Source organism: Mercurialis annua, linkage group LG6, assembly GCF_937616625.2.
Source record: "Mercurialis annua linkage group LG6, ddMerAnnu1.2, whole genome shotgun sequence".
NCBI lineage: Eukaryota > Viridiplantae > Streptophyta > Magnoliopsida > Malpighiales > Euphorbiaceae > Mercurialis > Mercurialis annua.
In genome coordinates, this window is record NC_065575.1 from 13,184,836 (window position 1) to 13,212,548 (window position 27,713).

General features: G+C 34.4%; 4 protein-coding genes and 1 long non-coding RNA gene across 6 annotated transcripts; 1 reads left to right on the forward strand and 4 right to left on the reverse strand.

Annotated features, from left to right (window-relative positions):
• Positions 1-388: 388 nt before the first annotated feature.
• Positions 389-6,142, reverse strand: LOC126653471 (serine/threonine-protein kinase VIK-like). Its single transcript, XM_050347372.2, has 11 exons — positions 5,696-6,142; positions 5,538-5,612; positions 5,218-5,334; positions 3,857-3,951; positions 3,257-3,377; positions 3,061-3,140; positions 1,721-1,780; positions 1,372-1,493; positions 1,197-1,282; positions 998-1,113; positions 389-844 (listed from the first exon to the last, which is right to left on the reverse strand). The coding sequence occupies exons 1-11, from the start codon at positions 6,041-6,043 to the stop codon at positions 718-720; spliced, it is 1,347 nt and encodes a 448-aa protein (XP_050203329.1). The 5' UTR covers positions 6,044-6,142; the 3' UTR covers positions 389-717.
• A 956-nt stretch (positions 6,143-7,098) lies between these two features.
• LOC126653475 (serine/threonine-protein kinase VIK-like) lies at positions 7,099-10,810 on the reverse strand. 2 transcript variants are annotated; one of them, XR_008790944.1, is made up of 6 exons: positions 10,404-10,810; positions 10,247-10,321; positions 9,391-9,507; positions 9,090-9,190; positions 7,263-7,361; positions 7,099-7,187 (listed from the first exon to the last, which is right to left on the reverse strand). XR_008790944.1 is itself a non-coding variant. In XM_056106185.1 (6 exons), the coding sequence occupies exons 1-5, from the start codon at positions 10,731-10,733 to the stop codon at positions 7,334-7,336; spliced, it is 651 nt and encodes a 216-aa protein (XP_055962160.1). In that variant the 5' UTR covers positions 10,734-10,810; the 3' UTR covers positions 7,107-7,187; positions 7,307-7,333. The 2 variants fall into 2 exon arrangements, 1 of the variants encoding a protein (XP_055962160.1); XM_056106185.1 differs by having other exon boundaries at positions 7,107-7,187; positions 7,307-7,361.
• A 9,945-nt stretch (positions 10,811-20,755) lies between these two features.
• On the forward strand, positions 20,756-21,245 carry LOC126653476 (uncharacterized). Its single transcript, XR_007632240.2, has 3 exons — positions 20,756-20,854; positions 20,945-20,999; positions 21,162-21,245. It is a non-coding gene; the product is annotated as an uncharacterized LOC126653476 (long non-coding RNA).
• Positions 21,246-22,196: 951 nt separating this feature from the next.
• On the reverse strand, positions 22,197-25,086 carry LOC126653472 (uncharacterized). The gene is made up of 5 exons (XM_050347373.2): positions 23,891-25,086; positions 23,716-23,815; positions 23,490-23,628; positions 22,588-22,683; positions 22,197-22,511 (listed from the first exon to the last, which is right to left on the reverse strand). The coding sequence occupies exons 1-5, from the start codon at positions 24,225-24,227 to the stop codon at positions 22,374-22,376; spliced, it is 810 nt and encodes a 269-aa protein (XP_050203330.1). The 5' UTR covers positions 24,228-25,086; the 3' UTR covers positions 22,197-22,373.
• A 103-nt stretch (positions 25,087-25,189) lies between these two features.
• LOC126653473 (vesicle transport v-SNARE 12-like) lies at positions 25,190-27,417 on the reverse strand. The gene is made up of 5 exons (XM_050347377.2): positions 27,045-27,417; positions 26,912-26,970; positions 26,659-26,838; positions 25,753-25,923; positions 25,190-25,489 (listed from the first exon to the last, which is right to left on the reverse strand). Exons 1-5 carry the CDS (start codon positions 27,139-27,141, stop codon positions 25,334-25,336), a joined length of 663 nt encoding a protein of 220 aa, XP_050203334.1. The 5' UTR covers positions 27,142-27,417; the 3' UTR covers positions 25,190-25,333.
• Positions 27,418-27,713: the final 296 nt, after the last annotated feature.

Genomic DNA, 27,713 nt, shown 5'->3' on the forward strand with positions numbered 1-27,713 from the left:
ATTCAGTCTCTGTAGACTATGTTCCTTATTGGTAGAGCATGCAAAAGTAGAATGAAATAATTGAATTGATAAATTTAATAGTAAAATCTGTCCAGTTCTATTCTAAAAGTTTCAATTAATTTTTTGTATAAGCTAAACTGAAACACAGATAAATCAGAAAATGACTGAACTGATCAATGCGGTTGAACTCCTGCATCGATCTGAGAGTTACAAATGCGTATTGGGTGAGTTATAAGCATCGCATCTTTGAAACAAGTCTCCTTTTGTTTTCCCCGATTCTCAGCTGAATAAAATGTTGTGGTTCAAAAAGACGGCTTCTCATACAACTTTTCGCACCCAAGAAAATGCAAAGTGGGCAAAATACGCACACGTTGATCAACGCTTGCAGTTTCCAACACAAAAATTAACATTATGACATGGAGAACAAAAAGTTTACCATATACAAACCTAGAACATCCCACATTTACTCTTTAAACCTCATAATCCATCACAACTTACAATTGGGAAAACAAAGTCCAGTACCTGGGTCAGGTAATGAACCTACTTATGTAGGTTAATTGAATGACAGTATTCAATTGTAGATGGCCAAATGCCTATACCGACCATGATAAAAATCGGGAATCTTTGTATTCACAGTAGCATCTGCACAATTGTGGGAAAAAGAAAGGGAGTACCACGTAGAGATTCATATATTTAACCTTGTCATCACTTGCAGTGTTATGCATTGAATAAGCTCCAGTGATGATCCGCAGGTAACGCTTCCTTTATCTTTTCAAGCCTCTTGAGGATTTCCAGAAAAGAAGGTCTTCTGTTCATGTCAGCTGCCCAACACTGATCTGTTAATCTGAAAACATCCCAACAAAGTGATTGGCCCAATACCGACATATGGATTAGATTCCTCATGTTATGGATGCCGCATAAAAACTTACTACCAATACTTCATATACAGACAACAAATCCTCTCAAAAGAATTAGATATACATTGAAATCGACTTACTCTTTCAACTCAATGGTAAATCCTTTAGCACGAAATGTCGGCCTGTGCCCCTCTGCCACAAACTTGGCTGCTTCATAAGGCTCATAGTTTGACAGTGGGGGTTCCCCTTCCAGCATCTACATTGAACAAGAAAATGCACTAAAACTCAGTGTTGATTACTTTGTTTCATTATGCCATCTTACAGAAGCCAGAAAATTACCTCGTATAGTATCATTGCAAAAGAAAACACATCAACCTTCTTATCATATTTCCGGTGCTTGAAAACTTCTGGAGCCATGTAGCGATCTTTTGTTTTGCAACAATAAAGCAAAAGAACTTGAGTACAAGAAAATGAAGCCAATTCATTCAAAAAACAATTTGTAAGAGACACTTACAGCTCCCTGTCTCGCCAGTCATTTTGTAGACATCATGAGAATTCTGAACCTTGATGAGCTTGCTTAGTCCAAAATCTCCAACTTTCAAATGGTCAGCATTGGAGTTGACTAAAAGAACATTCCTGAGATTTACGAGAACACATTAAAAAGATAAAAAATAAGAAAATGAGAATGAAAATGAAAATTTCACTGGAAACAACAAGAAAGGGCCTTGTATGCATGTGTAATGCTAAAGCAGTTTTTGTGATATGGAATTTGCCGCGCTTCCCAAAACGAATCAGCTATAAGTAATTTAAGAGATTACTATTTAATATTTATCTAACAAAATTTCACGCAGAATTGAGCTCACCTTGGTTTCAAGTCTCTATGAATAATGACATTTGGCTCATTGTGAAGATATGCCATGCCTCTGGCAGGATTTACAAAACAAATTAGCACGATAATAAATAAACTTGCAACTACATGTCACTTGGCAAAAGATTACAAAGGCAAGATGTAAAGAATGGTTCAATCTCACATTTTTTTTTTCAACAAGTAAATGAAGCATTTCATAATGTTATTGAGCAACATGCAACTCAACTATCATAAAGCATCTATGAGTAAAAAACAAGTAAATACTACTTATAATATTAAACAACTCATTTCTTTCCATCAAAGCAAAACTGGCTGAATTACCAGCACCAGTTCGAGAAAAACTGCAAAGAAAAAGCAATTTATGCATATGAAAATGACCGAAAAGAGAAAGACCTATATCATGTTATAGAACCAGAGATGCAAAACCTCACATCTTCTGACTAGAAAACAACTCCTACTCTGGGAAAGAAACTGCTTCAAGCATTTTTGCAGTATGAGAAGTTTCAAAGAAAATCTCAAGCAAAATGTTGAGGTATTTGCAAATAAAATCACTACTTTTACACTGAATTGTATTTGACCTTTAAAAGTTAGCAATGTCATTCATGAATTAATTTTTTCTTTTTTTGTTTTGCAATTCTATCACCATTTTGAATCCCAGTGAATTTATTCTAATTCGGCAACTAGAGTTTGAGGCAGCAGAGGGGCAGTCTGGTTGCTGCCATATAGCATAAATTCACCGAAAATTTAAAAAGGTTATAGAATTGCAAAAAATAACTAACTAATGAATGACATTGCCAACTCTAATTGGTCATGATAGAATTGTAATTATATGTAAAGGCTGTGATTTTGTTTGCAAATATCCCCAAAACAATCATATGAAGTTTAATAGAAAATATCTATTACTCCCTCCGTCTCATAAATATAGACAAAATTGCTACTTTTGGTGTTCCACAAAGATGGGAAAAGTTACTATTTTTATGGTTAGTTAAAAAAATTTATTAAAATACTCCTATAGTTTTATCATGTGCATTAAATATAGAGGCTTTAGCTTTTTAAATCACCAATCCATAATAATTAACTTTAAAAAATTAAAAAGATATTGATATTTTAACTATTATTAACTAATTTCTTAATCTTGGTGAAAGTGCAACTTTTTCTATCTTTATAGGACGGGGCGAGTGATATAGTTAGGAGCCTAAGATTTTCTATTTACTACAAACATATAGAATATATTATATATTAAGAATGAACCAATGCACAGAACAGATGAAACCCCCAGCTCTAGTAAGGAAAACTAAATGCACTAGATTGAGCTAGCTTAGAAGTTCGCACTACCTGGCAATATCTAATGCAAAATTGATGGCTGTTGAAGGACTAAGTGCACCCTTTTCCTTCAGGTACTGATGGAGATCACCCTATGACAACAAACAAATACCAGGATCACTCAGATGCATTAAAGGTAAAATTATCAAGTGAGTGAATACATTTCCTGTGTCTAATGATCGAAACAAACATATATTGAATGACATACCCCTCGTAAATACTCTGTGATCAACATAAGGGGCTTCTTCTCTGTGACAGCTCCTAGAAATTGAACTATATTAGGGTGGCGAAGCTTCACTAGCAAATTCACCTCATGTCTGAAGTCCTGACTGGATCAGAAAAGTGGAAGATGAGTAAAGAGAAAACCCACAATATAAGTTAAAAAAAAAACAATTAATCAATTAATTCAGAATAACGGCAGGCAATCCCTATATACTTGTGCGAGAGTAGCAGAAGCCCATCATCTAAATTTTAAAAATAGCAGACGACAACTATGTTCCTCAAATTATAATAATGACAGAATCATTTACTAGTAGATTTTGTGCCTCCGATGTCAAAATATTTGAATTTCATTTTCTCTTTAGGTTCTAAACCAGAACCTAAAAATTAATTAGAACTCCTAATTGATTTCAAAAAGGTACAGTTTAGAACATAGTGTCTATCATCTTTGTAGAAAACTTGTACATTTTCCGAAGACATTTACTTCATCCAAAGATATCATAATATCATCTTAAACAGATCTGAGGTAGAGTTTATCAGAATTCACAATGCAAATTAACCAAAATGACCACAAGCAGCCAAAGCTCACATCACCAATCTATCATCTGAGAGTGATGGAAGAATCCGCTTAACAGCTACTGGTGTTCCACGCCAATACGCTTTCAAAATTTCGCCAAAAGATCCCTACAGCATAAGCCACTATTAGCAATAGAATTTGTTGACTAGAGATAGAAAAAATATGCCAAGACCTGAAATATTGGGACGCTAAAAGTTAAACTTCCCTCAAGGTGAACAAAGTGAAAAAAAATAGACATTTAAATTTTGGAACTAATTTAGACTATAAGTAACACAACATTTTGCCATTAATTGTGTGCTCCTAAGTCCTAACTAGATAATAAGAAGGGTGATAAATAAGATGTGACCAATAAATCCACAATATTCATCATTTAGCATAGATGATCTAGAAAAAGTTTGGCAACATCATGACCATTTGAAAGCACCACTTAGGTTTCTAGGCCACTGCTTTAAAAAAGATTCTTATAGATCTCCAAAAACAAATCATCAACTGTTGCAAGTCATGTTCAGTTATATATTCTGCTAGGTCCATATTCTCAAAAATAAATATCTCCTTTGAGTTTATATGAAAAGTTTTCATGTTAGGGACTTAGTTTGAAAAAAATTAAGGTTACTGAAAAAAATTTCAGTACCAATACGAGATTTGAAGAAAAAGTAGCAGTGCTCGAGCCACCTTCTAATGGCACTGGCCCTGATATGGCTCTCCCACAAGTTGATTGAATGAAAGGTCAAAGGGTCAAACAAACATAACAAAAATAATATAAATATCCAAGGACAGAATAAGGAGTAAATTTCTGGTTGTATTAACCACAAGCAACTTCTGCATCTTCATAAATCAAAAAAGTCTAACACAGACAGGCACAAGGAAAAAATGACACCAACGATGGAAGTCCACTTAGAGCTGGGGACAACCGATTCATAAAGAAAAAAGAATATGATTCACTGACACCCAACATGAAAAGGTTAAGAACTTTTCATGCTAGAAAGGCACCTAAAATGGTTGAACGACATCCAGCCTGAAAAGACTATAGTTTTCACAATAAAAAAAGTTCACAGGTGACTAGTCCATACTTTCTCTTTAAAATTAATGATCCAGAAAAAAAAAAGGTGTCCTCATAATGACTAGCAAACTTAACACTGTAAATCTACAATCCATTGTTCAGAGATGATATAGTGAAAAAACATTCTTGCATAACTTAATAAAAATTCATTTCTAACAACTAGATAATAACACGCAAATGAACCTTCTTTCACTATTCAAATGAAAAATTAACACAATTCATAATCCAAAACTCAATCGTTTGATACTAAAACAATAAGCCAAAGTTCATGGTAACATGCATAATCAAAGATTTCCAAAGATTAAAATCACACCTTCCCAATAATTGCTGAGTTCGAGAAGTCAAGCTCAGACGGATCAATTTCCCAATCACACTTGTTGGGTAAAGGCGGTGCAACAGGTTTCGGTTCAAAATGGCTTCCATTTTGCCCCTACAATTTGATTGCACAAAAATTAACTAAGAACAAAATGCCAAGCATTCAAAGCATTTGTATAAAGTAAATACATTAATAATGAGCACACATATATTACATGCATTTCTACTTTTCCCATCAAATTAATAGTCTCATGAATTATAATCACAGTATTAATAATTCAAGTTAGTAACTAATTAAGTATGAACTAGTAGACTTACATAAGACGATCCACCATATGATTTTAGGAACTCAATCATATTATGCTTTTTAGCTCCTTCTGCATCAGCTAAAGGCTGACAAAACATCAACATCATTAAAAACAATTAGATTAATAAAAATAATTATTAAGTTAATGAAACAGAATAAAACAGGTCACCGTGTTCTTCCAGCGATCTTGAGCGTTGACGTCAGCGCCAAACTCAATCAAACACTTAGCAACATCGATCCATCCATGAAGAGAAGCCACGTGGAGTGGAGTCCGATTATCATAATCCCTAGCGTGAACTAAGGATCTATCTTCCTCGAGAAGTTTCCTTACAGCTGCAGCGTCGTTTTGATGAGCGTGCCACAGTATCATTGACGTCCTGCTCACTCTCGCCTTCTCCTTTTGCTTCTCCGATGATGATGACGATGATGGCGACGGTTGTCCTCGACCTCCGCCTGCTGTCGTCCCCGTAGTTTCGCCGGTGAGGGCGGAGGATGACGAGGAATTGGCGGAACTCATTATTAGATCGGATCAGAGAAGATTCCGTTTCAGTTAGCTTTGTGTTCTTTTTTGTGTGAGCGCGTAAAAATGAATCGATAATTATTTTTTTCTGTTACGGATACTATTATTGTTAGTGAAGACTTAAGAGAGGTTTTTTTTTTTGCCAAATGTCGTAAAAAGGCCGAACCTTTAACAAAAGTTTCATAAAAGTCTTGACCTTTTAATTTTATCGATTTTGGCCAAAAATGAATTATTTGGTTTCACAAAAGTTCTGACCTTTCAATATATGTGCATGCCACGTAGGCGACACATAGGCAAAATTAAAATTAAATTGAGAGTTCGCCACAATTGAAACCAAATAATTTGTTTTTGCCAAAATCGACAAAATTGAAAGGTCGGGACTTTTGTGAATTTTTTATAAAAATTTTGACCTTTTTATGATATTTGGCTTTTTTCTTATGGGTCGGTTATTGTGGCTTTTACTTTTTCAACTAAAAATATAAAACAAAATCTTGTGTTATACGAAACTTGCATTATTTTAATTAATTAATTGGATAAGATTTATAATTGGCCTTTGGATACATTATATATGCCAATGAGCTTACTGGATAAGGGGGAATAATTTGTACCATATGTATAGTAATAAAACAAGTTGTGAGAAAATGATCTGATATAAGAATTATAAGCATGATTAATTTGACATAAATACAATTTTATATGTCACTCAAATTGAAAAAAAAAAACGAATATATCAAATTTCACACCTAAATGAAGTATTCTTCAGTAAGTTCCCATTTTTAGGATATTCCTCCTATACTTTGCCTTGAGAGACTATGACAAGTAAAAGATTCCAGCCTACAATATTGAAACTCAGTTTTTATACATATCATTCAACTCTCAGGGAACATGTGAATCCAGCTATATCACTTTATATCCTACCGTATACGACGTCATTTTATTACAATATTTACTCTCTGCATTTCTGCTACAACAATGTACTCTTATTTAGTACTTGAGTTTCACATCATATCAAGTCTTGTTGATCTTCAAGGGATCGCTTATGAGCTCTCAAGTTAAGTTCGAGGCTTTGTGGTAGAGGAGGTGTCCTTCCCCTTCGGAATAGAACCGCAAGAGCTCTCATTTTACGGCAAATATCAAACACCTGCATCAAAAGTAGGGGGGGCTTTTAAAGTTGCTTTGCTTTTTCTATGGAGGTACTATTTGCTTAGAGACTTACCGATGATCAGGCATCAATTTCTGCAACTCCTTCACAACATTTACCTCTTCCTTGCAGTAAATAACAATATTTTACAGCTTCATTCTCGTCTTCAAATACCTGCAGCAATAGTTTTTGATTCATTGACTAAGCAACCTAAGATCAGATGGGATTTCAAATTAATAACGGCCAGAGTTGAATATACTAGTGTAAAAATCTCCAATAATTAGTAGAGTCACTCTATATTACCATCTCCAATAGGGGGTTTTGATATTTGGGTGCCTCAAAGGCACCCAAATTTCCGGATCAGTGCCTCTTTCGGAAATAATTCCGAAAGAGCGCCTGGACCCACATGTTCCGCATTCTAGAAATGCGGAACATGTGGGTCCAGACACTCTTTTGGAATTAATTCCAAAAGAGGCACAACAATGGAAATTTGGGTGCTCATGAGGCACCCAAATATCAAAAACACCTCCAATAGTCCACTATTTTGCCAATATAGAGTAAAAATCCTCTCCAATAGTACTCTATATCCAACACTATTATTGTGTACCTCATTTTTTTACTCTATTTGTAGAGTCACTCTATAATAGTGTGCCTTAAAATAGAGTACTATTGGAGATGAAAATAGAGCAACTCTATTTTACTTTTGATATCTTTTTTTATTATAAATTTCATTATTAAACATTTGTTAGTTTTTGCTACAATTTAGTCTAAATAAGCTTTTTCAATTTAGTCAAAAATATAAATATATAATATTAAAAAAAATCGGTATTAATAAATTCAACAATTTATAAGTGGAGTATATTTTAATATTTTTATTATTTAATAAATTTTTAATTTTTTTAATAAATATAGTTATTATATAAATTTAATATATATATATATATATATATATATATATATATATACATATTTGTATTAGATAAATAAACATAATAACTATGTTTTAATATTTTTTAGTGTTGAATAAATTATTGGTGTTTTTTAGTAAATAGAGTATATTTTAATGTCTTTAATTATTTTAAAAAATATTTTTTAAAATAAATATTGTAATTTTATATATTTAAAAATATATAAACATATTTAGAAAATAAATTATTAAAATAAATAATATATTTTATTATAAATAAATATAATCAAAAATAAAAATAAAAATATATAAATGTATATTGTAAGTCTTAAATAATTTATGGGTGTAAGTGTAAAATGTTTAATTAATTTACTAGATAGGAATATGCTGAGAATATTCTTTTAGTGTAAAAAAATAGAGTCACTATTGGAGATGAAACACTATATAAGTTAGATTTTAGTGTAAAATTTACACTATTTTAGCTTCTACTATTGGAGATGCCCTAATAATTCAATCACAAAAGCATTTGAGGAGAACCACCAATTACAATGGACCATTACTGGTAACGTTCCATTCTCAAAAGTTTGACAGTAAGTATGTGGATGATTGAGAAAATAGGAGAGCTTCACTATATCCCTATAGTTCATATTTCAAAACACCAATAAATTTTCCGGGAAAATTCCTGATCCATTACTTTTTCGCTTCAGTACTACTCTGCTTGTGATGCAGGTTTATTCTCAATTACTTTGCAAAACTATGCAACAAAGTGGAATGCATAGCATTTCCAGTTAACTAGAAATAACTTAGATAAGCAATTGCTGAATTTAACTGTAATTGTCTTAAAATGAGCTTGGCCTGCACATATTAACACTTTTTGTGAAAGCTTAGATAGATGAATTGGAATTCATAAACAGAGTGAATGATGTTATGTATTCTTGCATGCATTAGTATATACATTATAGTTTTAGCAATTAATAAAAAACAAAAACACTTACGAGCACACCTTCCCTAATATCCTCCACCAGCATCTGGAACTTATTCGGGCTTGATCTACACTGTTTAGCCTCATTTCCCCTTCCAGGCCTCCATTTTCATCCTTTATAAAATAAAACCCGGGGACAACCAATGCATAAGAAAAAGAATATGATTCACTGACACACAACATGAAAAGGTCAAGGGCTTGCTACAATCCTTTGTTCGGAGACGACACAATGAAATAGCATGCTTGCATAACTCCAAACAATTTTCATTTCTAACTACTAGATAATCAAAGATTTCTAAAGGTTAAAATCGCACCTTCCCAGTATTTGCAGAGTTCGAGAAGTCGAGCTCAGATGGATCAATTTCGCAGTCACACTTGTTCGGTAAAGGTGGTGCAACAGGTTTTGGTTCAAGATGGCTTCCATTTTGCCCCTACAATTTGATTGTACGAAATTAACTAACAGAAAAAAGACAAGCATTTGTATGAAGTACATCATGTAAATACATATAGGACATTGATATAATGAGCATAAGGATACAAATGTTACATGCATTTCTATTCTTCCATCAAACTAATGGTGTACTGAATTACAATCGAATTAATATTGTCTTTATAGCTTTTTCTAGAGTTATTTTGTTTTTCGCTTACTTTATTATTACCTTACCTTTGGATGAAAATGATAATAACTCATCCAATGGTGAAAAATGAGCAAGCTCTGCTTAGAAAAAAAATAGGAACAAGGTGCAAAAATGACCTTAATGTATAGCCCGCGTCTCATATTAGCATTTCATATATTTTGGATCTCAAAAATAACCCATTTGTAATGGAAAAACATGAAATAGTATAACTATTCCATGAGGAATGGAATAACAATTCTATGAAGTTACTATTCCACGAACCAAAGTGAAGAATAACTATTAAATACGGAATAGTTATTCTATTCCGGACCTATTCCATGAACGTCATCCAGTTTTTGTGTTTTTCTTTTGTACTTTTCATAACGTTAGAGTCATATTTGAGATCCAAAATAGAGGTGCCAACAAGAAACATAGTATACATGGGGTCATGTTTGCACCTCTTCCCAACCTAGACAGCCCCATAACTAAAATTAGTAACTAATTAAGCATGAAGTAGTTAAATAAAGAAGCAAGACAAACAAAGTAGACTTACATAAGACAATCCACCATATGACTTTAGGAACCCAACCATGTTATGCTTTTTAGCTCCTTCTGCATCAGCTAAAGGCTGACAAAATACCAACATCATTCAAAATAATTAGACTTAAAATTTTATAAAAGTGATTATCAAACACAGTAGAATGAGTTACCGTGTTCTTCCAACGATCTTGAGCGTTGACGTCAGCTCCAAACTCAATCAAACACTTAGCAACATCGATCCATCCATGAAGAGAAGCCACGTGAAGTGGAGTCCGATAATCAGAATCCCTCGCGTGAACTAAGAATCTATCTTCCTCTAGAAGTTTCCTTACAGCTGCGGCGTCGTTTTGATGTGCATGCCATAGTATCATTGACGTCCTGCTCACTCTAGCCTTCTTCTTTTGCTTCTCTGATGATGATGGCGATGGTTGTCCTCGCCCTCCGCCTACTGTCGTCGGCTCGCCGGTGTAGGCAGAGGATGAGGATTTGCCAGAACTCATTATTAGATCGCACCCAAAAAGTGATGATTCCGTTTCAGTTAGCTTTGTATTCTTTTTTGTGTGAGCGCATAAAATGAGTCGAGAATTTTCTGCTTTTTTCTTTTTGTTTCCCGTTATTGAATATATTATTATGAGCAAGGTGAATGTCGGTTCGGTTGGCTTGGTTGGAAATTTTTTAAAACCAGACCAACCGAAGTTTAGAATTTTTTTAAATCGAATCGAATTTTGGCGGCAAAATATTCAAATCAAATCTTTTGGTTCGGTATGGTTAGTTCAATTAAAATCAAGTTTGATTGCATTTTTATATTTTATTTTTTATATTAAAATTAATTCAAATATTAAATAATAGAGTTTAATAGACTTTTATTTATGTTAAAATAATAATTATTAATTCATATATCAACAATAATTAAAATAAAAAAAAAACATAAAAATATAAGTGTGTATATATATGTACTTATATTATTTTTAAAAAAAATTATATGTTTTATATTAAAGTTTGTTCTATTTGTTTTGTTTTTTTTTTTAATTTTTAAAACACCCAAATCTAACCAAACACCGAGCACCAAATTTTATTTAAAATAGGAACCAAACTAAATCGTTTTTACCGAAAAATCGAGTAAGAAACAAAGTTTGATTCGGTTCAGTTTTTCGGTCTGGTCCGGTTTTTAATTATGAGCAAATTATCCTCGAACTTCTGCGTATGTATCTTCTCATTGAAAATTAAATAATGTGATCTTTTATTTTTATTTTGGTTTTTTCAAAAAATAATAAAATTTATAAAATTTAATGTTAAAATTAAAACTTGACAGTCGTATTCTAGTGTGTTTTGAAGTTAATATTTTATATTTTTGCACTGTGAATTTCTACTTCAAATATGATTTCAGCATCTTTTTAAAAAAAATCAAATAGCTTTTAAAACACACTTTAACAACCGTTTTTTAAAGACATTTTATAAAAAGATTTCAAACATTTCTAAAATACAGTTTTAACCGTTTTTTAAAAATAGTTTATAAAAAGTTTAAAACAGTTTTCATAGCACATTTACTCTTTTTTAGAAAACACATTTTGTCAACTGTTTTAAAAAAGACATGTATAAAAGAATTTTAAACGGTTTCTAATATAAAAATGGCTTAATTGCATGAAAAAATACCAACTTTAGCGTGTTTTGGATATTTAACATAAACTAATTTTTTTGGCGTATTTAACATTAAGTAACTCTTTTTGGTATATTAGACATCGTTCACGTTTCCGACTCAAATTTGCCCAGGTGGAGACCGAAGCGTGCCACGCTGTCCCAATCTTTGCCAGCTACGTTGCTCAAATATTCCACGTCACCAAAATGCTGCCGTTTTATGTGTTAATAATTATGAAGTTAAAATGCACCGTATTAAGCCAAATTACCACCGCTTACCCTTGTTATATTACAAATCGAATTAGGGCAACCCTTTCTTCCTCATTTTGCCGTTTTCTACATCTTACCTTTCTAAACCTGTCGATTGAAATGACGATGAAATTAGGGCAACACCGTTCTCCTTCTCCGTTTTGTCTGATCCTTTTCCGTTCCCCTCTCTTTTAACCACGAAATTAGGTTTTGCGATCTGTTCTTTTAAATTAAACCATTATCTTCGTTGCTGCCATTTTCGTCGAGCTCTCTGCTTCCACCTTGCTGAAATTAGGTCTCCAAAAGTGCAGGTAACATTTTGTTGTTTGGTTTGCTTACCAGTAATGGATCCGTCCAGTTTCGCAGTCTATTACAATTATAATGGAAAGTTTGTTACTTTTGGTGATGAGATGTTATATTTCAAGGGTGACATTATGTATGAGGCTGGGTTTAGCAAAGTTACATTTAGGTTTTCTAAGTTTGAAGATGATATGTTGAGGTTAGGGTATTTTAAGTTTAAGTTGTACTATGTGGTTCCTGGTCTCTCAGTAGCTACTGGCCTAAGAGTTTTGGAAAAAGATAGTGATGTAGTGGATATGTTACAGTATATAGGGAAAGAGGCTTGGCCAGGGTTTTTTCGGTTGTATGTTGAAGGGGAAAAGAATATGGATAATGCAAAAGCACATGTATTAGCTGCGGGTGTTAGGGATAAAAGCGTTATTGTTGATACACCTGCAATTGAAACTGAAACTCCTGAAGTTGAAACTGAAAACCCTGAAGTTGAAACTGAAACTCCTGCAATTGATGTTGAATCCTATCTGCTGGCTGAGGATGTGGGGGATGGTAATGTTACTCAAGTTAACAATGAAGAGATACACAATGAAGAGATCTTGACTATCTTCCAGTTGGCGAAAGTGAAACCGATGATGGGCTTGACGATGATGAACTATCGGACGATGATGAATAAGTTCAGGCCAGGCGAGTTTTAGCCAAATACAGGAGCTCACGAGGTCTGGGTTGGGAGCAGGTAGTTCAATGGTCAATGAGCACAGCAACGAGAAATGAACCAAATGAGCGTGACGATGCTGCAGATTGTGCTGAGGAAGAAATGGATTATCATAGCGAATATGATGAGTCTGATTGTGATGTGGAATCGATATGCAGTGACGATGATATTGATGAAGAGGGAAGGGTTAAGAACAGAAGGAAGATTTTATATGATCCAAGTTGTGATCATAAAGAGTTTGAATTGAAATTGGGTATGAGGTTTGAAAGTCCACAACAGTGTAGAGAGGCTATGCAGAAATGGGCCATATTGAATGGCTTCAATATAAGCAATTCGAGGACAAGCTCTCATCAAGTTGGAATGAGATGCGCGGATGGCTGCCCATGGAAATTCTTCGGAAGTACGGATAGAAAAGAGGCGACATTTGCCATCAGAAGGCTTACCAGTGAGCATTGTTGTGCTCGACAGGTTGAGAATAGGCAAGCTACCTATTTTTGAATTGCTGAGGAATACAAAACCAGAATCAAAAGAAATCCCAACTTTAAGCCGAAGGAGATGCAGGCTGAGTTGCTTGAGAAGTACTGCTTGAAGGTTAGCAACTGGAAGTGTTACCGAGGTAGAGAGGGCCTTAGAGCTTCTTCGAGGGTCAGTATATGATCATTATGCAGCATTACGTTCCTATAAAGCCGAGTTAATGAGGGTTGATCGAGAAGGACGATTTGAGTTTCTGCTTGGTGAAGGTGCTGTTTTCCAAGGGTTTTTTTTATAGGGCTTAGTGCCTTGAGGAAAGGATTTATTAATGGATGCCGACCTATAATTGGATTTGATGGATGCTTTCTAAAGACGTTCTTAGGTGGGGCTTTATTGACTGCCGTTGCAAAGGATGGCAACAGTCAAATGTATCCAATTTGCTGGGCAGTGGTTGAGAGCGAGAACGAGTTTTATTGGACTTGGTTTTTGAACCTGCTGTGTGAAGAACCAGGGATTAAAGAGGGTTATGGGTGGAGTTTTATGAGCGACCAGCAGAAGGTAAACTTTCTAATTTACTGCTATTTTATGTTGTTATGTAAATGTTATAGTTGTTATGTAAACTTTCTAATTTACTGCTAATTTACTGCTATTTTATAGTTGTTATGTAAATGTTTATGTTGTTATATAAATGTGGTTGCTGAGTTGTACATGTGAATGTTATGTAAATGTCCTATACATCTAGAATCTGAGTTTGATGGTTGTTGATGATTAAATGGTGCAGGGCCTGATCAATGCAATAGCGAAGCTGACTCCATATGCTGAGCATAGAAACTGTGCTAGGCACGTCTATTGCAATTGGAAAAAGGAGTTTAAAGGAAAAGCTTTGAAGAACTTATTCTAGAGAGCAGCGAGAAGCACATGAGGCAGAATTGACACAATCTCTGGATCTTCTTAAGGCGGAAAACCCGGCTGCTTGGGAAGACTTTACTCATCGGGATTACAAAAAATTCTGCAAGGTACATTTGAGTCTCACTCCTAAAAGTGATATGAATGACAACAATGTTTGTGAAACTTTCAACGGGTATATAGTTAAGGCTAGGTCGCTGCATATTATCGACATGTTAGAGGATATGAGGTGCTCATTGATGCAAAGAATGTTCACTAAGCTGAATGCAATGAGTGCAGTATCAGATAGCATTTGCCCTAGGATTAGGAAGAAACTTGAGAAAAATAAATATCTTAGTCGATTCTGCACTAGTCAGCCTGCGGTAGGAGATAAGTTTCAGGTGTCCATCCGTGATGACCAATTCACAGTGGACTTGGTTAACAGTACTTGCGCGTGTAACAATTGGCAGCAAACTGGTATCTCTTGCATTCATGCATGTTCAGCTATTCAGTGGTCAAAGAAGGACCCCGCGCAGTTTGTGCATTCATACTACTCAGTACAGCGGTATATAGAAACTTATAGGTTTGCAATTGAGCCTCTGAATGGGAAAAAAATGTGGCCAGTCACCGAAGGATACCCAATTACACCCCCTTTAGTTAAGAAGATGCCTGGGAGGCCTAAAAAGAAGAGAAAGAGAGCACCAGAGGAGGAGCCAAGGGGCAGGCTGACGAAGCATGGTATGGAAATGTCATGTGGAATATGTGGAAAAATGGGGCATAATAAAAGGACCTGCAAGAACAAGTATAATCAGGCAGCTCATAAGCCGGTTAAACCTCCGGTGAGTTATTTAAAATTATCGAATACTTATTTATTTTGCATTATGTTTCTTACTGTATGTATAATATGCCTTACAAATGTTCTGTTTATTGCCAGGGTAAAAGAGGTAGACCTAGAAAGGTAGCTGCTCCAAATGCTTCCTCTGTCAACGCACCGGGCCCGAGTTCAACAACCATTATACCTATTTTGGTACACTCCTCGACTTCTGAACGAGTACGACAAAGAGAACGACAACTGGTAATTGTGATTGTGTTTCAATAAGGTCTTAACTGTTCATGTTGCAATCAGAATGTTAGGTGTTTAAGTCACAAATCAGAAACTTAATTAGAATTTGAAATCAGTGTCCTTCCATCTTTATAGGTGAGACAAGGGTATGGTCTCAGAATAATGGCGGACACTGGAAATATGTATTTGAGGGTACAATTTATGTCGTATAGGTAGTCTTTTTGTTAACTTGAAATATGCTTTTGGTCTCAGTTTTGTACTATTTATCTTAATGCAGATGCCACAATCAAAGGCGAGTGCACGTGTGACCCGTCAAAGCAACGCATCATCGGGCAGAGAGACGCCGTCATATACTAGACCTACTTCCTGTAGCATTGCCTCTAATGCGTTTGCGCAAGGAGGCCGAGGAGGTCAAGGTGGCAGAAGCGGTCGTGGTGGTCGAAGCGGTCGTGGGGGCACAAGTGGTCGAGCAGTTGTCGGTACCCAAGAGAGCATTGCAAACTGATTATGAAGAGCAGTTTTTTTGTTTTTGTGCTATGATGTAATTAATTAAGTATTTGTATATAAACAACTTATGTTCATAGCTTTTTGGATGTTGTTTTTGGATGCCAAAATGGTAGCATTAGATGTTAGCTTCAGATGTTAGTTGAAGCAGCCTTAGTATTAGGATGTTCATTTTGGATGATAAAATTGTGCAGGATGCAGTTGTTAGAATTGTGCAGGATGCAGTTGTTAGAATTGTGCAGCTTCTAGGTGTTAGAATGCAACTGGTATTTATTAGGATGTTCAGTTTGGATGCAAGTTTTTTGGATGTAACAATGGCACTTTGAGTGCAAACTAAAGCAACTAGTATTTATAGGATATTCAGTTTGGATGCAGTTTTTTTGGATGTAACAATGGCACTTTTAGTGCAAACTAATGCAACTGTTATTTATTTTGGATGTCATATTACCAAGTATTAGTTTCAAGAATTGTGCTGGCTATGCATAACTCTAAAACATTTCAAAAATTATACTGGCAATGCATAACTCTATAACATACTTAAATATTGGATATTGGTAATGTGATTGTATATAAACTGAGATCAGAAATAAACTGGCAGAAATCACTACATAAGTTCAATACATAAGTGCACCACATAAGTTCATCTAGTCATATACTAGATAAGTTCTTCTAATAGAATGAAATAAAGTGCTAGTACAGTACTAAATAGTACATAAGTTCATTAAATTACATTCAAACTAAATCACTACAAAGCATTGTTAAAATGCCATTATCGCTGCGATAGTAACGAACCCAGCCAACATGATGCCAAGCAACCAACATGCCTCTCTCAGTTTCCTCACTTTGGACTTTAACTTCTTCTTTTCCAATACTAATTTTGCTCTAGCTTCAGTCAAATCTTCTACTTTCTTGTCGAGCATCGTATTCATCTCAACAAGTTCAATTTTTGATCTCTGCAAATCACCATTCATCTTCTCAACATTCTTAATCTGCATTGACATGGTGCTCACAATGTCCTTAGCGGCTCTAGCTACAGCAGAACCAGCTTCAGCTTTATACGCCAAATCCCTCTCATTTTGCTTCATAGTTGTCAATTTCCCTTCCAAGTCCTCCTTATTGTCCATTAACTTTACAAGAAGCTTCTGCAGATGCTTTGGAGTTTCAGGGTCAACCCACTCCATATAGTCGCAATCATCAAACTGAGATAAAAAACAATGTGATATGAACACATACAAAGTTTACATGAAGTGGATGCATTACTAACTACCTAGCCCTTAACTTAAGTCACACAATGAACTTACTGCCATGAACTTACTGCATTCATATCAACTAACTACCATGACAAGATTTAGCACTTAACTGCATTCAATCAATATTTTCATTTTAATTGTCATCATCTAACAAAACAGCTTCTTTTAACCAGCAAGATTTAGCACTTAACTGGTCCATTATTTTCATTCATGACAAGACTTAGGACTTAACTAAATCATATATACAAAATACATTCAGACTCAAATCTTTCACTATGTCCAACAACAATACGATTTTAAGATTAACAAAACATAAAACCTCATACTTACCCGGCGATAATGGCACCTCAGAAATCTTCTACCAGGATTTTGATCAGCATAGGATACATAGCATTTAACTCTCCCGTGTTGGCATTCCTTCTCAGGAACTGAGCTACAAGAAGAGGCATAGGAGAACGTTTCATTTGTGCCTCGTGAAAAAGGAGGCGTGCCCAACGGCCTTGCAGTACCGAACAGTCGCTTGCGATCCTCAACACATGTCGCCATTGAAACAAAAGAAAGCTTGAAGAAGAGAAAAGGCGAAGAATGAGGAAGAAAGAGGATGCCCTAATTCGAAATATGATGCAGAAAACGGAGAACAATGAGGAAGAAAAGGGATTTCAAAGTAAGATGCAGAAAACGGCAAAATGAGGAAGAAAAGGTTGCCCTAATTCGATTTGTAATATAACAAGGGTAAGCGTGGTAATTTGGCTTAATACGGTGCGTTTTAACTTCATAATTATTAACACACAAAACGGCAGCGTTTTGGTGACGTGGAATATTTGAGCAACGTAGCTGGCAAAGATTGGGACAGCGTGACACGCTCCGATCTCCACCTGGGCAAATTTGAGTCGGAAACGTGAACGGTGTCTAATATGCCAAAAAGAGTTACTTAATGTTAAATACGCCAAAAAAATAGTTTATGTTAAATAACCAAAACACGCTAAAGTTGGTGTTTTTTCATGCAATTAAGCCTATAAAAATTTGCTACTGTTTTTAAAAACAGTTTAAAATGAGTTTCAAACGGTTTCTAAAAATACAATTTATAATCTTTATATAAAAATTGTTTCAAACAGTTTGAAATGGTTTTCACAGGTAGTTTCAAACAGTGTAAAAAAAACTAAAATTAGTTTCCAACAACTTCTAAATAATATTTTTCAATAGTTTATAAAATTGTTTCTAATTCCGGTGCTAAATAATAATTTCAAATAGTTCCAAATAGTTTCAAACATTTTAACGGTTTTTAAAAGAATAGTTTCAAAAAAAATTAAACAGTTTGACATGATTTTTAAAATTATTTTCAAAAACGTTTCTAAACCAGGTCAAAACATCATTCGTGAAAAATATGATGATTTCATCAAAATATTTAAAAAATTTCCAGAAAAGATATTTATATTTTCAAAAACGCTAATTGAACATTTCAAAACAATATATTAATCAGTTATCACGAAAAAAAATGAATTGGTTGAATTTAAAAAAAATGAACAAAATTGTCAATAATAATTGACGATTAACAGATAAAAAATAAAAAAATAAAAAAATAAAAAAATAAAAAGAGAAAGAAGACCCAGAATAAAAGGATGCGGTGATGGTTGTTGATGCTCAATTTCTTCCGGTCAAATATAGACAAAATTAAATAAAAATAATAATAATGAGTATAATTTTGATAACAAAAACTAGACAAATATACCCAATTTCATAACTAATAAAAAAACTTCATTTTTTTATATGAGATGATCTAATATTTTTAGATAAGTCATTTTAAATGTGTCACTCATCTATATTATATATAAAATCACGGATTGGTGGGGCAGGCAAATTTACTGAGTCCTTTTCAGTTTACTACTAAATAAAGGTTTTATAGTCATTAACTTGATTAGTTATTAAATTAATCACTATTGTAATTAAAGTCCTAATTAGAATAGGTAGCTTAATTATCTCCAATTTAATTTTTAGTATGTAAAAAATAACTAAATTGTCTTCAAATTAGTAGGAATACCTATCTTTTAGTTTGAGTGAACTACACAATTAAAATATTGTATTTGGTCAATATATTATTATTTAAATTTTTATCTTATTATTTTTAAAGATATTACTAATAAAAGGGTTAATTCCTAAAAAAACACGAACTTTACACGGAGTTCCATTTTAATCATGACCTTTAAAAGTTGTCATTTAAAGGCACAAACTTTCATTTTATTTCAAATCTATCACAAAAGTAAAATTCAGTGTATTTTATCTGACTAAAAATTCCTAATCCTAGATACTCTAACTGAAAGATAATAAAATTTAATATTGATTAATAACTTTGGTCTTTCATAAATGGTTTAATGAAGAATATAGTCAATAAAAATGCACTGAAATGATAACTTTGAAACAATATGAAAGTTCATGCCTTTAAATGACAACTTTTAAAGGTCATGATTAAAATAAAACTTTGTGTAAAGTTTGTGATTTTTTTAAAAATTAACCCTTAATAAAATTAAGTTAAATATTAATTATGGTTATTATAAAATCAAAATAAGAATAAATTTAGTATGGAAAACAAATTTAATAACCGAATATATTATATATTTTTTAACAGAAATTTGCTTGTATTGAAAGGGAACTAAAAGTACATATAAATGAGGACTCAAAAACTTAAAAAACAGACAGCTACAAACATTTGCGAATAAGCAAAACTATAAGCTAATACATTGGAACGTCGATTAACTGATGTAAAATGTGATCCTTGAAATTGCAAACGGAGATGTAAAATATCGTGAAAAATACCCCAAACTTGAGCATTATGAAGATTCTTAGTATTGATGGCTTGTGATACTTTAAAGTCATCTCCCTCAAAAATCACACTACCCCAAAGTCTTGATTTAGCCCAAATCATAGCTTCCCGTAGAGCCATCACAGGATCCCAAATGTGCCTGAAATATGCGGAAAACTTGCCATGTATAGATCCTGAATAATCCCTAGCAATCACTATGACTATTCCAAATTTAGCTGCCTTATGAGATATTACAGCATAATTCAACAAAGAAAGGTGTGGTGGCAACCAGGGGCGGAGGCAGGGGGGGTCGAGCCCGGTCGGCCGCCACCCCTGATCCGGCCGGCGACCTTAAGGAGGGTAACCCAGCTGTCTGGGCCGCCCTCCCTGAGCAAGGGCTCTGCCGAGCCCTGCTCTTGTCTTCTGCAAAAAGCGGCAGCTCTGGCTCTGTTTCAAACAGAGCTGCCCTAAATTTTTTCATATTTGTTAGGGACCAAACGACATGTCGTTTGGTCCCTAATTTTTGATGGTTGTTTGGCCCTTCAGCTTTGTTTGAAAATTTCAAGGGCCAGATATGCATTTGGCCCTTGTTTGAGTTATTATGCGTACTGTCAGCTTATAATCAAAGCATTACCTTTTTATTTTACTCACCAATTATGAAACCCTAACCTAAATATCTTTAACTCTTCAATTCTTCCGCTATTCTCTAACTATTTCCCATTTATTTTCTTTTCTTTATCAAACCAAATATTTTCCTTCGAGTAAGTTGTTTTTCTTTTCCTATATTTTATTTATGTAAATTAATTTTGTTTACATAATTATGTAATGATTGTATTAAATTGTATTTTTAGGTTTTTTTTATTGATATAATCATGGAAAATGATGGAATAGACAAGACTACAACAAGTGTTTTTTATTGTCATTTTATTTTTATTTGTTAATTATTGATGAATCTTGGTGTTGTGATTTTATATGATAAGTGAATTGTTAAGTTAATATTACTTGATGAGTCAAATTTAAGTGAATTGATGGGTTTTTGATTTTTTATTTTTCTTGTGAAATTTTTAGATAAAAAGAGAAGTAGAACTTTGTTGGGTTTTTACCAAAATGTGCCTAGGAATGTTGATTGTAGTAATCCATTATCTTCAGAAGCAACTAATATTCAGCATAAGAAAAATCATATAGAATTTAATCCGGATAAACTTATTGCCGATCCTGGGAATTGAAAATGTATTGATAGCTTTCATTCAACAATTAGAGATCAAGTTAGGAGGGAATATTTGTTAAAGGGTCCATGTCAACCACTTGGGTTTTATGTGTTTTTTTGTTGCTATAAAACTCCACTATTTAGCGTGTTATTTTGTCGCTATAAAACTTTATTATTTAGCGTGTTATTTTGTCGCTATAAAACTCGATTATTTAGCGTGTTATTTTGTATATCACTCCTCTACTTAGTGTGTTATTGGTTTTATGTGTTACTCCCTCCGTCCCATTCTAATTGAACACTATTTCCTTTTTGGGTGTCCCATTCTAATTGACACTTTCTATTTATAAAGTACTTTTCACACTATTTTTCTCTTTATACCCTCTTCAATTAATGCATTTAGAATGCATATTTTTGAGAAGTTGTGATGCATTTAATGTAATATAAGGATATAAAAGTAATGTTACTAAAATTTCTTAAATAATGTGCAATTGAAATTTTCTCAATTAGAATGGGACAGAGGGAGTATTTTATTTAGCGTATCTTTTTTATTTTACTATTTTAAATTTCGCCCCTCTTATATTTGAATCCTGGCTCCGCCACTGGTGGCAACCAAGAAGTCTGAATGACTCGAGGAGTTCGAATATATTATATTTACTTTTATAAAAATTCTTAACTAATATAATATTAATTATAAATAAAAAATTAATATAATTATAATAAATTTATTAATATGTTCATTGACGAGTTACGTTACGAGCCACGTGCACATGTAATGCGAAACTAGTTCATAAAACGAATATATCAAATTCCAACCCTTATTGAAGGTTTTCTTCAACCAGTTCCCATTTTAGGCATATTCCTACAGTTTGCCTCGAGAGTATATGACAAGTAAAAGATTCCAGCCCACAATATTGAAACTCAACATATCATTCAACTCTCAGGGAACATGTGAATCCAGCTATATCACTTTATATCCTACCATATACGACATCATTTTAATGACAATATTTACTCTCTGCATTTCAGCATCAACAATGTGAGATTTTAATGTACTCCTATTACTCAGTTTCATTTCATATCAAGTCTTGTTGATCTTCAAGGGATCGCTTACGAGCTCTCAAATTAAGTTCAAGGCTTTGTGGTAGAGGAGGCGTCCTTCCCCTTCGGAATAGAACAGCAAGAGCTCTCATTTTACGGCAAATATCAAACACCTGCATGACAAGTAGGGAGGCCATTTTGAAGCTACTTTGCTTTTTCTATGGAGAAACTATTTGCTTAGAGACTTACCGATGAGGCGTCAATTTCTGCAACACCTTCACAACCTTTACCTCCTCCTTGCAGTAAATCACAATATTTTACAGCTTCATTCTCGTCTTCAAATACCTGCAGCAATAGCTTTTGATCAACTAAGCAACCTGAGTTGAATATACAAGGTAGTGCAGTAATTCAGTCACAAAAGCATTTGGGGCCAATTAAAAATAACTGGTAACATTCCATTCTAAAACATTTGAATATGTGAATGATTGAGAACATAGGAGAGCTCCACTAAATCCCTATAGTTCATATTTCAAAACACCAATATATTTTCAGGGAAAATTCCTAAAAGTCAGGTCAATCAACACACCATTTTTTGACCACGGATCCATTACTTTTTCACTTCAGTATTACACTGCTTGTGATGCGGGTTTGTTCTCAAATATCACCTATAGTATTGATGATGAAAACCTTTCACCACTACCAACGTTGGAAGCACTGCCTACTACTACTGAAATATAGTGCTTGGAATTAATTACTCGGCCAATCAACTGTCAAAGTTCTTAGAAGTAAACTGGTTGGTTTTAGCATTCCAGAGAACACAATCACTCAACCTCGGACAGATGAATGCGGAAAAATATTATCCAGATCCAACCTCGACGTATATTCTGAGGCAGATTGGTTTTTAACTAGAGACTCTAATTACTTTATTTGCTTTGTAGACATGGGAGCAAAAGTATCGAAGAAAGTGAAATGCCTAAGATTTGTAATTAACTAGAAATAACTCGGCTAAGCAGTTGCTAAATTTAACTATAGCTGTCTGAAAATGAGCTTGGCCTGCACATATTAACACTGAAAGCTGAGACAGATGAAATTCATAAAGAGAGTAAATGATGTTATGTATTGTGGCATGCATTACAAACAAAAACACTTACAAGTACGCCCTCCCTGATATCCTCCACCATCATCTGGAACTTATCAGGGCTTGATCTAGATTGTTTAGCATGATTTTGCCTTTCAGGCCTCCATTTTCCTCCTTTAGAAAATAAAACCCCAAGCTCTCTCTCTACTTCACTGTTTTATGATTAAAACAAAAACTCAGCTGTTGCCAAGGAACAAATGTAACAAACAAGCAGTTGACATAAAATTAAAGAAAAAAACCTGCGGTTTGTTCGAGTTTTCATAGTGCAGAGCTGGTTTTCTCTGTGAGTAAGTACATACACAGGCTTTGAGGTTTCTCTCCATGGATTCGATTCCAAGACTGCAAAAAAAGTAAATTAATTAGAAATCTAACAAGCAAAAGGTAAAAAAGAGTGAAAATAGTTGGTTTAGTTACCATCATAAGTGGAGGTATGAAAGGATTGTTGAAGATGACTACGCATGTGATAAGCACGAGAAGACACTTGCTTCACAAATTCATCCGAGGTCCCTGGAATTGTACCGTCCAGATGAAGCGCCCTGTCAACTTCATTTTCATTTTCGTCTTCTGGATGATCAGGTCCGCTGCTCAATTTACACAACACTTGTCCGGGTTCCCTTTTTGATGAAAAGCGAAGACGAAAGGTGCGACCATAGAACGAAGAGGAAGGAGGTATTAAACGACAGCGTTGTTGTTGTAGATGGAGAGGGTTACTACTAGGAGGAAGAACCACAGAAGATGCCAGTGAGTCCATGATTTTAGTTACGCACTACTAACCGTTATTGTAACAATAAATAGATTATGTTTGTCTAGCTGTTGGTTATGTTTTTTTTTCTGTGCGAGTCGAACAGGTGATGTGAAGAAGGAGAGTTCTGTGCGTGCAACTATGGAAATGGAAGGAACAGCAGAAGGGGAAGTTGGCTTTGTGAATCTGATTTCCCGATATTTTGGGAGATGTGGGTCCAGCCAGAGTTCTGGGTTTGGTTCCACGCCTAACCTGGCAAAATCTAAATCACAATGTTGAACAAATAGAAACTTGACCAGGCTGCGTTTTCTTCACGTCTTTGTGTAGTCTTCCGTAACAATATGTAAAAGCCCAACGGGCCACTCAAAAATACCCACTACAGTCCCTCACTTTTCCAGTTTACTACAAAGTACAAAACAACTGATTGCCACTATTAACTGTCAGCAATCAAAAACTTGTAGCCCCTTTTACATCGATGCTAGAGAAAGCAACATGCTAACGACTTTGCTCCAATTTCAGCAATTAAAGTTTGACGAGGATATGTGGCAAATATCAAGTTTAGGCCATATAACCAGAAACACCATACATGACTCCAATTGCATAGTGGCCTTGGATGAAAATACGTAAATGTGAAAACAATTCATTTATGAAAATCCTATGGGACATTGCTACACATCATAATTCCACTAAAATCTGGCAATTTTACTAACTGCCTCCTCAACCTCACATAGGCTAATTCAATTGAACCTACTATTTCATCCAATTTTACGCCACTGCTTCTCAGTTAGAATAACTAAAATGAGCAAGAGGCTGACATTTACTTCAGACTCATTAACCAATGGAGAGGAGTGGGATCACTATTGCTTCATCTCTGCTATTTCAACAACTCTATATTTCTAATATCAACTATTTTCTCCACCAGATGATCTTAACAAATCAACTAGTAGCGCTGTAAAACTCAAGCCAGCATATTTGTCAAAGGCGTAAAGACGGCATGTCAAATAAATGTTTTTTGTTTCCCACATACACAGTTGATGAACGGTAATCTTATATACAACATACACATAAAGCAACAGAATATAGCAGGTACCAAACAATTCCAATTGTGTATCGCATCAGTGATGAGAAAACTTGAATGAGATGATTATGATGATGGCAAGAATAAGAGCAGCGATCACTGAGCCAGCAATCCACTTGTTTTTGGTTATTCTTCTTGACATTGAAGTCAAGACTTTCTTACTCTTGTCGATGGCATCATCTACGCCATGAAGCTGAAAAGGGGGAAATAAGCAAAGACAGAAATGAAAATTGTGATTTTGTAAAGCAAATTGCTACTTCTACTGTGTTTCACATCTCGGGAAATAATTAAAGCCAAACAAGTCAGATGCAAAATGGTAAAAACATTCATCATTACATGACTCAAAGATCTGAGAGCAAGGAATGACAAGTCAAACAAACACTACGAAACAGTTTTCCTGGTCAATTTATCCAGTAGACAGAGAGACAGACTAAACAAGAAAAGAAACAAACAAACCTTATTATGAGAATTTAAAAGAGTTTGGCGTTGTTGATGCAGATCTTCAAGAATTGAAACACCAAGCTCTTCAGTCTCCAGCATTGTTCTTCTACTCTCCTTAATCCTGTCGCCGGACTGGTTTAGTCTCTCCACTGACATAGCCATTCTTTCTCTTTGATCTGCAGATACCTGCACCACCATTTGCCCAATTAACAAAAGGTTGTCAGCTAAAACAAACTACAAAATAATTTCATGTCATGTGAGAATCATTCAAGTACTAATACATCAAATCACCCCAACATTAACAAAATATCAAAATCAAACAGTAAAGTGAGATGCAAAATTACAAATGGAAGGAATGTCCGAATATGTCATCTGAAATTAAAACTAACTTAAGCAAGACTAATCAAACCCGAGCTTAAGAGTTACTACTTACTAAGATAGATCAGAAATACGATATGAATATTTAGTTAAGTGTAGCTATGAGTTGTATATTGACTATTCCAGCTGCTTTATAAACAAGTTATGCCTAATCAGTCATAAATAACCCTTAGCAACTTGTTTGGCAACTAAATTCTCTCCAAAACTAACTTATCCTTGACGAACTATTTACTCTCTGTTGCCGACTAAATCCCCCGAATCTGAGCTGTGCTTAGTTGTGATTGCTACACTCGACTAAATATTCACTACTTTTGAACTCCACAAATATCAATGACGACGGCGAAGAACAATAATAGCACACAACAAATGTTAATATCTACTCTAAAGCTAACTTGCCAAATGAACTATCTAATTAGAACTAGGAGCGAAGAAAATATAAAATAAACATTTTATTCAATGAAATTCACAGATTGAGGCAAATCTCGATATCAACCAAACTACTACAAATTAATGAAATTAAAGCAAAAAACAGAAGGAAGTTACCGAGTGTAAATCGGGCAAGCCAGACTCCAACAACTCTTCACGAGAGGGATTACCAGAGGTTATTCTCTTAAAATCTCTCTTGAGATTATTAAGATCAGATTTATATTCTCTCAATTTAGCAAGTAACATAGCTTTAACACTCGGCTGTAAACTTCGTGCCTCAAGGTCCATTTTCCGAATCTGAACCGCAAACAAAATCAAATCAACAGCGAACATTAAATTAAATTAAAAACCTAATCGCATTCAAACGTACCAGGACATCACACTCGTCGAGTCCAGATTTGATGTCGGAGATTTTCTCCTTCTTCTCCACTGCAAAAAAATATGAATCATGTAATCGAAGGTAGAATTGAAAAAATAAAGAAAGTGAGAGGAGATAGAATTACCTGAATCGGAGAGAAGAGAAGCGGCGTTACATTTACGGGAGAGATTAGCGGAGAGGTCGCAGTACTGCCGCTCGTATCCTTCGAATACATCGCTCATTTTTGTGTTTGGGAGAGGAGAAAAAATAAATGGGAGATGGTATTGCTGAGTTTTGAGATGCTGTTGCAGGTTAATTAGATGTTGGAACAGAGAAGACGCAGTTAAAAAGAAGGGTAACTTCGGCTACCGGTATTTTCACCGTCTTTGACTTCCTCTAGTTCTGGCTGTACGGAAAAATGAGTTTTTTTTCAAGATAAAAAAACAAAAAACACTGGTCTGGTTGTGCTTGTGCAGCAGTAACAACTTGAAACGATTTGGTAATGAAAAACAAAAAAAGCTGCAGAAAACGATGCGTTTTAGCTCATGTTTCTTGTGCCAGTGCTTATACATTAGCTATATAATCTCATAGAACCCCTAATTAAATGTCAGTAATTTAATTAAGGCTTAATGGCGTAAAAAATCGTAAATTTTAGCGTGTTTTGCAAATTTAACATAACCTTTCAATTTTAGCAAATTAATACACAAATTTTTGATTTTTTGCAATTTTAGCACCGATCAATTTTCCTTCAAAAAAATAGAGAAAATTGCTGATGTGGACGCCGGAATAGTGGTTATTCCGGTGTACACATCAG

What these genes read in the sequence shown, in the direction of transcription:
- LOC126653475 (XM_056106185.1), bottom strand. Translation starts at nt 10,733, where the DNA reads ATGAGTTCTGGCAAATCCTCATCCTCTGCCTACACCGGCGAGCCGACG. An exon ending in ACTCTGCAAATACTGGGAAG is followed by an intron (nt 9,191 to 9,390) that starts GTGCGATTTTAA and finishes TATTTTATAAAG; the next exon opens with GATGAAAATGGAGGCCTGGA. An exon ending in ATATTAGGGAAGGTGTGCTC is followed by an intron (nt 7,362 to 9,089) that starts GTAAGTGTTTTT and finishes CTATTGCTGCAG; the next exon opens with GTATTTGAAGACGAGAATGA.
- LOC126653473 (XM_050347377.2), bottom strand. Translation starts at nt 27,141, where the DNA reads ATGAGCGATGTATTCGAAGGATACGAGCGGCAGTACTGCGACCTCTCC. An exon ending in GCTTGCCCGATTTACACTCG is followed by an intron (nt 25,924 to 26,658) that starts GTAACTTCCTTC and finishes ATGGTGGTGCAG; the next exon opens with GTATCTGCAGATCAAAGAGA. An exon ending in TTTTAAATTCTCATAATAAG is followed by an intron (nt 25,490 to 25,752) that starts GTTTGTTTGTTT and finishes CCCCCTTTTCAG; the next exon opens with CTTCATGGCGTAGATGATGC.
- LOC126653471 (XM_050347372.2), bottom strand. Translation starts at nt 6,043, where the DNA reads ATGAGTTCCGCCAATTCCTCGTCATCCTCCGCCCTCACCGGCGAAACT. An exon ending in CATAGAGACTTGAAACCAAG is followed by an intron (nt 1,494 to 1,720) that starts GTGAGCTCAATT and finishes CGTAAATCTCAG; the next exon opens with GAATGTTCTTTTAGTCAACT. An exon ending in TTGCAATGATACTATACGAG is followed by an intron (nt 1,114 to 1,196) that starts GTAATTTTCTGG and finishes TGTTCAATGTAG; the next exon opens with ATGCTGGAAGGGGAACCCCC.
- LOC126653472 (XM_050347373.2), bottom strand. Translation starts at nt 24,227, where the DNA reads ATGGACTCACTGGCATCTTCTGTGGTTCTTCCTCCTAGTAGTAACCCT. An exon ending in ATATCAGGGAGGGCGTACTT is followed by an intron (nt 22,684 to 23,489) that starts GTAAGTGTTTTT and finishes CTATTGCTGCAG; the next exon opens with GTATTTGAAGACGAGAATGA. An exon ending in CAGAAATTGACGCCTCATCG is followed by an intron (nt 22,512 to 22,587) that starts GTAAGTCTCTAA and finishes CTTGTCATGCAG; the next exon opens with GTGTTTGATATTTGCCGTAA.